General features: G+C 42.6%; 1 protein-coding gene across 4 annotated transcripts in view; it reads right to left on the bottom strand.

Annotated features, from left to right (window-relative positions):
* Nucleotides 1–12,691, bottom strand: part of LOC143292657 (netrin receptor UNC5C-like) — a 137,763-nt gene that overhangs the window by 80,632 nt on the left and 44,440 nt on the right. For all 4 annotated transcript variants that reach the window (XM_076603150.1, XM_076603154.1, XM_076603151.1 and 1 more), the window contains one exon: nucleotides 853–1,013. In XM_076603150.1, the coding sequence (XP_076459265.1) occupies nucleotides 853–1,013 (161 nt within the window). The remainder of the gene's footprint in view (nucleotides 1–852; nucleotides 1,014–12,691) is intronic.

Genomic DNA, 12,691 nt, shown 5'->3' with positions numbered 1-12,691 from the left:
AACCGAGGAGTTCTATTTTGTGACTCAAAATACTGTTCACACTTTCATTCATTTAACTCTGACCCGCTATCGACACTACCTTTCCGCAGATCTTTCTCAGCATCACTCCTCTCACACATGACGTGCATTTTGTGTTTTCCAACTTACGATCCTAACGTTATTTCTTTCTAAAATTGTCTAACAAAAAAACAAAAACAAAAACAAAACCACTCTGCTTCCTCACAGCTTTACTGACGACCCTTCAAAACCCTTCCTTCCCTGAAGAAATAAATGCACTATGTCGTCCCTAACCCTTATTATTGTATTCTATTTTATGCTTATGTTTTACACAAAGCTACGGTAATCCTGATTTATTGAGCGTTGGGTTTATGCGGAGGTAGAGCATCTGCTTCTTTCTCTCTCTCCCTCTCTCTCTCGATCTATATATATATCTTCTTTAACAGCAGATGTGGTGCAGCGCATATGAATCAATCCAGAAGCTCTGACAACCCCTTGAAACAGAAACGATCGTTACAACAGTGTTAGAAAAACCTCCGGAAAACAAAACAAAAAAAAGTCCAGAAAACAATTTAAACCCACTCACTCTCCCAAACATATACAAATAAGAAATAATAAAACAATAAATAAAAAAGAAACGAGTAAATGAACGAATAAATAAATAAATAAGAATTAAAAACACAAAAGAAGCCACATCCATCCACACAAATCGCAGGAACCAGACGCACGTGCAGAATAACACACACACACACACACACACACACACACTAACTAACTAACTAACTAACTAACTAACTCACTAATCAACTAACTAACCAACTAACTAACTAACTAATCAACTAACTAACTACTCACCGTGGTGCCGGCACAGGAAAAGGTGATCTGGATGGCCGGGGTGGCCCGACAGGTGATGATGGCGGGCTTGTTGCGCAGGACATAGTAGTTGTCCTCGGGCTGCTGGAGCCACTCGGGGGTGCCCTGCTTCAGGGGGTCGCTGCTGCCGAACGGAAAGTCCCCTGTCACACACACACAGAACAGTTCCCGGTCATCAGTGATCTGACAGTTCAGCATATAATTTTGGACTGTAATTTGACGAAGCCTTACACCCTGCACTAAAGTGTTTCATCATCATCACATGTGACTGCGAACGTTGATTTTTTATTTTATTATTATTATTATTATTATTTTTTTTTTTTTTGCATTCGTTGCCAGTTGTTATTTCGCTCGTTAGTTTAGCGACTTCTCTTTTACCAAGTCCATTAGTAATTTTCAGTAATTGTACTGAATTGTACTTCAATATTAATTTCAAATTCCCCCCTCCCTCTACCCGGTTTTCCCCAACTCACCATTCATTCTCCTCCCCCTCCTCTCCTCTACGATAACACTCAAATGTAAAAATCGATACTCCAACAAAATGTCCACAATCACCAGTAAGTGTGACGGGACATTAAACAAAATTCATCATCATCATCATCAGTTCCCGGTAAACTGATACTTGGTGAGGTCAGACGAGCAACTACTGAACACGCAGAGTAGCTTGGAAATAAATCGTTTGTGAACACTCACAACTGATTAACAAACAGTTTGTTTTTTATAAAGATAGACAATTACTTGCATAAACGAAATCACGAAAGTTATGATAGCTCCTTTTGTGAACATGACAGATAAGCCACTATCCTTGCAGAGGAAGGAAACATGTCGTTAGAGAACCCGCACAATCAATCATATAAAAAAAAAGAAAAAAAAGAAAAGATAAACGCTTGCTTGCATAAACGGACTCAGGAAAGTTATGATAGCTCATTTGTAAACATGCCAGATAAGCCACTGTTCTTGTAGAGGAATGTATGTCTGCCTGAACGTGTCACTGAATTGCAGAGGGATGGTAGAAGACTGATGTCTTTGTTGGTTTTCCGATATGTTGTGTTGTGTTGTTTTGCATCAAAACTATTCTGCACTTGCAAAAGACGAAGGGAATATGTCTTTGTCGAATACAGAAAAAAGGCTTCTCGACTCGCTCAGGAGGTTTAGAGAATTATCTTTAATGACCCTCATATGATGCACAACCGCTTCTCAAATCAGCCATGGCCTAGATAAACAGTTACATTAGCTTTTACGAACTAAGAGGGGAGATACATTGAGAGTAAATGGGACACACACACACACACACACACACACACACACACACACACACACACACACACACACACACACACACCACACACACACACACACACACACACACACACACACACACACAAACACACACACACACACAAACACACACAACATTGAAAGTGAATAGAATACACACACACCCCACTGAGAGCTGGGGGTTGGCAGAAACTATCTTTCCTTCAAAGAATTCATGAAGGATACTATTGGTGAATACGTGAGATAACAAAAAATAACCCTATCAACTTGCATCCAGAGACAGAAGTTTATTTATGGCGAACATGTCAGAGAGAATTATTTTTGCGAACATGCCAGGAAACCAAACCAAACCAAAACATACAGTCTGAACATGCCAAATAGTGATAGATATTCCAACGAACATGCCAGATAGTGATAGATATTCCAACGAACATGCCAGATAGTGATAGATATTCCAACGAACATGCCAGATGGGCAAGTAACGTCACAGAGCAGATCATTCGTGAAAAAGACGAATAATCTAACGTTTAAAAAAAAAAGTATCAACTTACTAACCACTGACGTGTTGTTCGTTAGTGAGCATGCAGACAACAGACGAATCGAGTTGAACAGAATTGTACAGTGTTGCACTATCAAACATGTCACAATACCGTAACTATCATAAATTCATAGTAATATGCATACATACACAAAAAATTGTCACACGTGTGCTTTTGCAGGTCAGAATTAACACACTACAGCATGACTTTTAATGAATAAATTGTACCACGACGCCGTTTCCACGGTGTGCAAGAGATTTCCAATACAGCTTGCGCTAAGAACACACATTTTGCAAGAATGTTGGCACGGCAAGGATATATAGAACATCAATATGAATCATTTCTATTTTGCGGTTTCTTTTACCGCTGAAAAAAGAGGCCGCGAGAGAGAAACAAGCTGCGCAAACACAGACACGACTGGTTTCAAAACTCCGATCAAGAGAAAAAGAGCAAAACGAAGGCAGAAACACACATATAAAAAGCACGTATACACGCAGGCAGACACACACACATACATACATGTATCTGTGAGAGAAGAGAGAGAGGGGGGGAAGGGCAGACAGAAAGAAAGACAGACGGGGGCGAGGGTTGGGGGTTGGGGGTTGGGGGGGGGGGACAGACAGGGAATGGAACCGGAGAGAGAAACCTGAAAATAAAATCCAGACGACTATATGTCTTCCCACCTCTCTCCTATACCCACCCATCCATAACCAGACATGCGTGAGCATGCGTCTCACTCACTCACTCACACACACACACACACACACACACACACACACACATTTGGAACAATTTTATTCCTGCTGGGACTCCTATGGTTAGGACGAGATGTGCAAGCAGCGAATGAAGAAAAAAGAAACGGAACTGAATAATAAAAAAGAGCACTAGAAAAAAAACACATAGAATTTATGTATCAAAAATGAGTGAAATATTACCAGATAGATGAAATTCAGCCGGCTGGGTTGTCTGTTTGCCTGACAGAGAACACCACTCTGAAATGTTGCAGACATCTCTCTCTCTCTCTCTCTCTCTCTCTCTCTCTATCTCCATCAGTCTCTTACTCACTGACACACATGCACGTACACACACGCGCGAGCGCAAGCAAGCAGGCACATACACACATGAACGTTCACAGAAAGAGAGAGAGAGGCAGTAAAAGATAAGACAGACAGAGGGACGGAGAGAGAGAGAGAGAGAGAGGAGAGAGAGAGAGAATTATCAACACCCACGACTGTTAGTATATACCCAGTGGGTTATATGGGAATCACTTGTCATTTGCTTAATCAACGCCTGTACCTTCCACGAAAGAAAAAAACAACCCATCTACCCCAAACTAGTTGACTTCCAAGTTGAAAGAAAAATGAGAATACACTTACATCGTAATAATGGAGCAAGATACAAACGAAAATGCAAAAGGGAAAACTTGCCATTCCAGAATTTCCAGAAGGCGAAGACACTATTTACTGAGATGTAAAAAAAAGTGGACGTGGGGAGGGGAGAGCAAAACGAGAGACAGACAGACAGACAGACAGACAGACAGAGACAGACACATACAGACAGCGAACGAGTCGGCAAGGATGGGAGAGGGAAGAAGATGGAGACGGGCGAGATGATACTAAGGACGAGGATGACGACCACAAAGGCGATGATTTCCATGAATGGCGTATAATAAGAGCCCAGCGTAAGAAAAGGACTTGAGTGCAGATATTGCGGGGAGTCCTCCGTGGGGGTGAGAGAGAAACGAAACTCCAGGCCTCAGATTACTACTTTCTGCAACCCGAACATTTCGGGACACCCACAGAGCCTCAAAGACAGCGAACAGTACGCGTGCTGATCACGAGGACAGAGCACTGCACGATGACTGTTATTGTCTACAGCCTCGCGAAGCGTGCATCAATACCGTTTTGCTCCTGGTACCCACCGTGTCAGCAACATACGTGCCGGACTGGTCCGGTGGATTCCTTAAAAGCAGAAAAATATGAATGCTTTTGCCATGAAGCAAATTTTTTCTTTTTCAAAGAATAAGAACATCACCAGACTTAATGTTGCATGAAACGAAAATTTTGTCTGTAGCCCGAGACGTCAGAAGACTAAGCTTTTTTTTTTTTTTTGCTTTTTTTCCCCAACAGCGTCTATTTCTTAAAATGCCGTCAGAAGCACCGGGCATAGATTCTTTACTGACGTTTCATCTTTTGAGAAAAAAAAGAAAAGAAAAAAAAGGACAATCATTTTGTCGGCGTACAATGCTCAAAGTTCGTGAGAAATACAAACGAAAATGTGACCAGTTTTTATGACAACGAAACGGGAAATTTTCCTTCATTCTATAAAAAAAGAGAAAAAGTTACCAATTTTTATGACAATAAAACGGGAAAGTGTGTTCTGTTTCCCTTTCTTCTTCTGTTTTTTTTTTCTCCCCCTTCTAATATCTGTTTTATTATTTTCCAACGATGTGCTTCAAAACGCAACGCAGGGCGAACCGGTGCACAGGAACGTGAATGGCAATGCAGAAGACGGCACAGACAAACCGTTTTCATTATTCACGCATGTGGACACTTAACATAATTGACCATTTAAACAAACTGTCGCTCCTTCTCAGATTAACCGAGTGAATAATGAGCATCCGAGCTCCCCCGGAAAACAAAACAAAAAATCCCCTCCCACCAATCTATCTTCCCATCTTACCCCCTCTATTTCCACTCCCCCGTGGAACTCCCAACTAAACGGGCATAATTCTAACGTTGTGCAACATAAAAACGGAAGTGGGGGGCTGCGGAGAAAAATGGTTTTCAATTTCATGCCTTGACGACCCTGCACATCCGTTACCGAAATTGGCAAAGCAGATAAGCGGACAAAGCTCTAAAGCAGATGAGGTCTTGGGCTAAAGACACACCCTCTCTTCCCTCTTTCCGGGTTTAGGCTGGAACAGACGGATTTTGAAAACAGCCGGAATGGGCGTGTAAGATGTGTATGTATCTAAAACTGAATGGGTGAGAATGTGTACGCAGCTTCGGGTGCGTGGTTTCAACTGTGATGCTGTGTTAAAGTTTAAGATGATGATGGATATTAAAACTGAAATTATAACTATACCATAAGGTGACATTCACGTGTAAGCGCGGAGGAAATGAAAAATGCGTGCGTGTCTGAATCACGTGATAGTGAACAGGCAGTTAAAAAAAAAAAAAAAGGAACACAAAAACAGCAAACTGACAACAAGTTTTTGAGACTTCATCATCCTCACAGCTGGTGATAATGATTACAACATGCATTTCTCGTTACTTGTAGCATCCTAGCAGGTGGGTTATAAATGAGAACTGGATGGCCTACCACAAACGCAAAATATGATCCTATTAATTTTGACAGAGAATACATTTTATACATTCTTGATTGTTTATGGATATCAACGAAACAGTAGGGTCTTCTTTGGGAGTTCGACTGTTAATTACGTGCTGATGCCCTGTGATTTTTGTTCTCATCTTTTTCAGAACAGTTATTGCTATTTCTGAGCGAATGTTGTTGCGGCCACATTAATCATTTGTTTTATATTTTAAATTAGGTTTGAGGTACAGAAAGAATGTTTTGACCATTTTATTTGCCCATCCTCCTCTTCTGTGGTTATTAGAGTTTTCATTATTTTGTTTTGTTTGAATTTATGGGAAAGTTAGGGGCAATAAAACTTGGATTCCAAACTCAGGATCAACAGCAAGACTTGGATAATTTTCTTTCTCGGCTTTGGCTTCTTCTCATGTGCGCATGTACACATGCGCGCTTGTGTGTGTGTGTGTGTGTGTGTGTGTGTGTGTACGTGTGTGTGTGTGTGTGTCGTGTGTGTGTGTGTGTGTGTGTGTGTGTGTGTGTGTGTCTATGCGTGTGTGTGTGTGTGTGTGTGTATGTGTGCGTGTGTGTATGTGTGCGTGTGTGTGTCTGTCTGTATGCGTGTGTCTGTATGCGCGCGCGTGTGTGTTCATGAGTATGTGCATGCGTGCGTGAGCACAAACGCACGCGCGCATCAGCGAGCTTCGAATTTGAGAGCTCGCCATGTTACACCTGTGCTGCGTAAAATTATTCATCCAGGGAATGCTGGCGCCTTCTGTCATGGTAAAAAAATAAAAAAAATAAAAAATAAAGAAAATAAAGAAAAGAAAAGAGTGGGGAAATAACTCAGGCAGTGCTGCGATATGATGTCACACTGACGCTCAAGACCCGACTTTATAGTGAATAACAGAGAGAAAAAAATGTGAAAAGATTTACACCTGTTTATTTTCAACAGGCTGGACTGCCTTTATAGGTGAACGTGGCGCGGAACCGCATTGCCCCATTCAGTTACACCAAAGATGCCGTGTCCCTCGCTTTTGAAAGCTAAAACAGTAATAACTACACCTTCTGTTACCATAAATATGCAAACATTTTTGTTCAACTCTGGGCGTGTTTTACTGACTAATAATGCACTGGGTTCAGGCTCAACGTGCGTGACCCTGTATCATACGAGTGCAATTGATTCGTTGGTACGTAGATAAGGAAAGAGTGACCGGGTGCATTCTCGTTCTCTCTGTTACGAACTGGTGTACCGAGTGAATTAATTCGAATGCAGGCACAGGGTGACTAACAAAACACCAGACTATTTCTTGTGAAATGTTCATTCTGCTGGTAGTGTACCTTGACAAGAACCGAATCAATTCAGTGTACAGAGTAATCTAGTCAAGACACCTTATATTTTTAGTCTATTTCAAAGCAATGTGCGACAGATGTATGCACAGGTACATCAGAAGTGTCCAAGAAAAAAAACACTCAGCCATCATTCAAAAGACTGGATCGTTTATTCACCCCTTTTGAGACACAACACAGAACTGGCGGGATGAGGTTCTGACTAATCTGCTATGATCTGGAGATAGTCACCCTCGTGAGATGCTAAAATCAATGTTAACCTAAGAAACAGAACAGTTTTTGCTTTTATGTTGAACCTGTTAAATTCTTTGTCACGGATCTGTACAAATCATATCCTAACAGGTAAGGGAAGACAGGTTCTGACTGGGTGCAGTCAATCAAGAGTGATAGGTATGGCAGTATCTGAACTGAGTGTGCCCTCGTGGATTGCAAGGATCATAAATGATCACGACGCTTTGTTTTCTCATTGGCATTGGTTGAGAAAGTAAATCAATGGGGGAATAAACTCAGAAAAGGAAAAAGTTTTTTACTTTACTTTCCAGTTGTTGTTTTTAACACCGATAGTATCTCCATGTAAACTGAACTCAGTAGGATTTTACTTTTTATCATTCGCATAGCGATCAAGCATAGCTGCAAATCTAATATTCCTAAGATCTGGTATGTTTTGGAAGAAACAACAACACATTTGTTGGGAAACAGACAATTAAAGTTGTTGTTTTTTTGTTTTTGTTTTTTGGTGGGTTTTTTTGTTTGTTTGTTGTTTGTTTGTTTTTTTTCTCACGACGGTAGATGAGAAATCCCCTCTCCACTTTTACGTAGAAAGTCTGTAAATGATACGGAATTAATTTGAGAGTGAACTCTCTCTCTCTCTCTCTCTCTCTCTCTCACACATACACACACACACACACGCACGCACGCACGCGTACGCACGCACGCACGCGCGCGCGCACACACACACACACACACACACGCACACACAGAGAGTTGTAAATGCAGGTATGACGTGACGGACCACCATAAAGGCAAAGCAAAATGTGACTGTGTAACGAGGCACTGAGCGTGGATCACGTGCGGTGACAAACCAGGCCATGACATTTCATCGGAGCTTTCCTGGCTGTGCTGCTGTCCAGTGATAGCTCCTGTGCACTTCCTGGTGACTGCGGATGCCTTCTGTGGGGGATGTTCAATACCTCAACAGTGCTCCGTGTTTCTTTCACCAGCTGCGACTTTGGTGCTAGATCATACTTACAATTCAAGTAAACGCTTCCACAGATCTGTCAGCCTCTGTTCAGTTTGTTGTTGCAGTGTAAAACGGTATTTTACTGCGCGGCACTACATAAGAAAGCGCTGCATTGCCTTGCACTGGATTTCACTGCCTTGCACCGTGCTTTTATTTTGTTTTGTTCTGCTTTGTAACAAAGGGATTTTCTATGCAATATCACGGATTCACTTCACTGGGAAAGCGCATCATTACAACTCCCCAATCCCTCCTTCTCTTGCTTCCCAAAGTCCTCTGTCTGCTTGGGAGCCTGTTTCCCTTTTCATACTGAAGTAGATGCTTCGATGGACAACATCCAGGCACGAGGCCTTTGTTACTGCGTGTCTCAACGGAAGGACTGACAATTTATACACGGCTTAGGTAAGACGCACACATCGGTGCCAGTTCTCATGTATTCACGTTGCTCGTAAATCCAATTTACAAAGAATGGCACATTACAGTACAGACGCAGTGAAAATTGAGAAGACTCCCTGAATCTTCTCACGGCGGTGGCAGACAGCCAGCGTAAGGCAGAGTCTCCTGGGATCTGTTAATATCAATGTTTTTTTGTCACTGAGATGCATCTTTTTATTCTGCTGTAATTCAGAGTAAAGACCTTTGTCAGACTGAACCGTCTAACTTGTTTGAAAAACAACATTCACACAGCGTATCAGCCACGGACGTAACATTTACATTTATTTACAAGTCTGCAGTGTAAACACTGCCGGGTGCCTGCGGAATTCTTAACGTCGTGTTGTTTTGGTGGCGTCTGTGATGTATGTTAGATAGGTCTCCGCCTTCCATTTCCCTGTGATAGTTTGAGCCGTCGACCACATTAATCATATGAGGTTGGTTTTGACATTAAGCCTGCAGTGCATGAAACTGACTGACCTCAAACACAGAAACTGTTGTCCGAGAGTCACCTATTCATGCTGTGCATTACCATGGCTCAGCGTCAATGTGGACATCAGCAAATGTCAGAAACCACGGGGCGACTGACGCGCCGCCTGGAAACTTGACGCTGAAGTTCCTGTGCGCTTGGCCTTAAGTACGCTGAGCGCACGATGCGCATAGAACGTCTGTTGTCGACTCGATGGAAACACAATGGCTTCACCCCCCACTCAGTGGAAGAATACTGGACAGGAAGAAACCCCCCTTTCTTTCACGGGATCACGTAGCTGTGCGACCCTTCACTTCCTGTTTGGTCGCCTGTCGCCTATCACTACGTCACTTACGAGACTGAAAGAAAACACCTATGCACAGTAAGGTCGAAGCTTCGAAGCTTTTTACACCTTGGAAAATGTTTAACTCTTTTGATTACATGACTTACAAAATCATGATTCACATTGGCAGCATTGAAATAACCAATTATGCGGTGGAGTAATTTTGGGATACTAAATAAACTAGAAATTTACACACACACACACACACACACACACACACACACACACACACACACACACACAAACACACACACACACACGGCTATCTTATTTGTCTAACACACACACACACACACACACACACACACAGAGGCAGACAGACAGACAGACAGATAGATAGATAGATAGTACTCTCATATTCCTGGAAGCTGTGTACAATTCAGACTGAATATCGGTCAAGTTCCTTTAAGGTTCCATTCTGAGTGTGTATCTCTTTCTTCGCCTCCCTCCGTTTCATCTCTCTCTGTCTCTCTCCCTCTCTTCCCCTCAGAGCACTCGAGTGATCTCTCTGCACTTAAAAAAAAGATAAAATCATCGACGTTCCCTGACTCTGCAGGCGAAATTTAAAAGTTTTCAAAATAAAGAAAGAAAAAAAAAGTAACCAACAACGACGTGAACTGGTAGTGTTATTAAATTGAAAAGAAAAATGGGACGCAGTTTTGCATCGGCCTGACATTTTCCTCCCGTCTCTTTCCCTCGATCGATCGCTGGTCGCTGGCCTCTTATTCCGCAGAGGCAATATTTGTAGTCTTATGTGCTGACAGGTTTCGCCCTAAATTAAATTTAAAATCCAAAACCAACAGTGTAAAGGCGGACGGAGGAAATATCGATCGAAAGTTTCCAAAATGAAGCAGGAAAGAGGAGGAGGAAGAAGAAGAGAAAAACAGGAGGACGGGAAAGAAGAAACATCACTAATTCTGCTTTACAGCGTTGTGTTGCACACGCGACGGCACCCGAGCACGCACTCACACACACACACACACACACACACACACACACACAGACACACACACACACACACACACACACACACACACACACACACACACACACACGTGCGCGATGAATTAAAAATACCCTGAAATTTCAAAAACTAATTACCATAGCAATCTTCGTAAAAAAAAATGCCGCCTAAAAGAGAGCTATTTCCGGCTTGATGATAATATATGTAACTTGATTTGTGATTATTCGTTTTTCTATATGCTTTGTTATTTTGGTTTTCTTTCTTTTTCAAAACAAAACTAGCAATCTTTAAGATATTTTTTTTATTATCTCATTTTCTGATGTCTTGATATGTGTTTACGCTGATGTATCCGATACAGTTATCACAGTCGTAGTTTCCTACCCGAAAAAAAACAAACAAAAGGATACAATTCTTTACATATTTGGAAATAATATAATGTATCCCTTCCTCAGCCTGCAACGTCCATGTTCCATCTTTGCCTTGCCTTGCCTTGCTACAGACCCTTGTTGCCTACGCTCAGGATGCCCAGGAAGCAACACATGCACTGGGTGCCACTATGATGTCTTTACCGTTTCTGACACCTCTTCTTGTAGAACACTCTTCACTCATGTTTTTCTCAAAACGGAAGCCACGCGCTCAAAATGTCCTAAAGGTTAGGTAAGGGACGCTTATATCCGTATGTAAAGTGCCATGTTTTACAAGCTTTCGCTTGCTCCCTCCCTCTTTCCCTCCCTCTCTCCATCTCTCTTCTCTCTGTGTAAACAATATCAAGAGCGGATAGATATTCCGTGTTTCCGGATCTCGTTTTCAATACATATAAATATAACTTGCAGCCTATCACTCCCCACCCCCAACCCCCAAAGAAAATCACAAAGTGATATGGAAACACCACCAGCAGCCTAGAAATGAAAGAGACCTCCCATACCCCCCGAAAAAGTCTTCAATAAAACTGTTGCTTCACACGAATCGTCCATTGGCAATCCATGTCATCATAACGTGTCCTCCCGTCCTCCATCCAGTCAGTAGTGTTTGAACGCGGGTCTTGACGCGGATGGAAACTGGGTGGAGGGGAGGCCGAGCAGCAAGCAAGCGGACTGAGACATAGAGTGGGTGCGAGAAGCAAACACCACTGCTACAGGTCCGTCGTTCTGTGCCCCCCGAAAACGCATCTCCCAACCCTTACCACCAAACCAACCTCCCTCCTTCTCTTCTCCTAAAAGTTTTCCGAGCCCGGGCATCTGTTGAAGGAGTTAATCCACAAGGACCGTGGAGTGTCTGCAAAACCACGACGCGGTTCAAAAGCGGTTCAGTTGGGGTCTGTGCTCTGAATATCAACGAGGTTTGGCTTGAAAGGAGGGTCACTGTGCATGGCTTTTTACGTGTGTAGCCTTGGGAACGAGGTTTAGGGGGCCCTCAAACAAACTCACGCGGCCGCGCGGTATTTTTTCCCTGGGTCATGTTTCGCGGTACAATTATTATGAAAAGCTGCAGCGGCCTTTGATCGTCACTTCTCTTCTCTCTGTCTCTATCTCTCTTTTTTTTCTTATGTGTGTGTGTCTTTGTGTGTGTGTGTGTGTGTGTGTGTGTGTGTGTGTGTGTGTGTGTGTGTGTGTGTGTGTGTGTGTGTGTGCATGTGTGTGGGTGAGTTTATGATGATGAAAATCCACGAACATGGTATGAAATCGCGAAGCACACACACTGACAGACAGACACACACACACACACACAGTGAATCCCACATTAAGAAAAAAAAAATCCATAACGCAGAACAACCGGGAAGGGGACAGGGAGGGTGGTGGGGTCAAGGCTAAGCCTCAAGGGAGAGAGGAAGAAAAAAACCTCACTTCCCCCACCACATTATGCTTCAAAAGGCAACGCATTTCCGCCATATTTCGAT

The sequence above is a fragment of the Babylonia areolata genome, chromosome 18, assembly GCF_041734735.1.
Source record: "Babylonia areolata isolate BAREFJ2019XMU chromosome 18, ASM4173473v1, whole genome shotgun sequence".
In the NCBI taxonomy this organism is placed as follows: Eukaryota; Metazoa; Mollusca; class Gastropoda; order Neogastropoda; family Buccinidae; genus Babylonia; species Babylonia areolata.
This window is presented reverse-complemented; position numbering and strand designations above follow the sequence as displayed.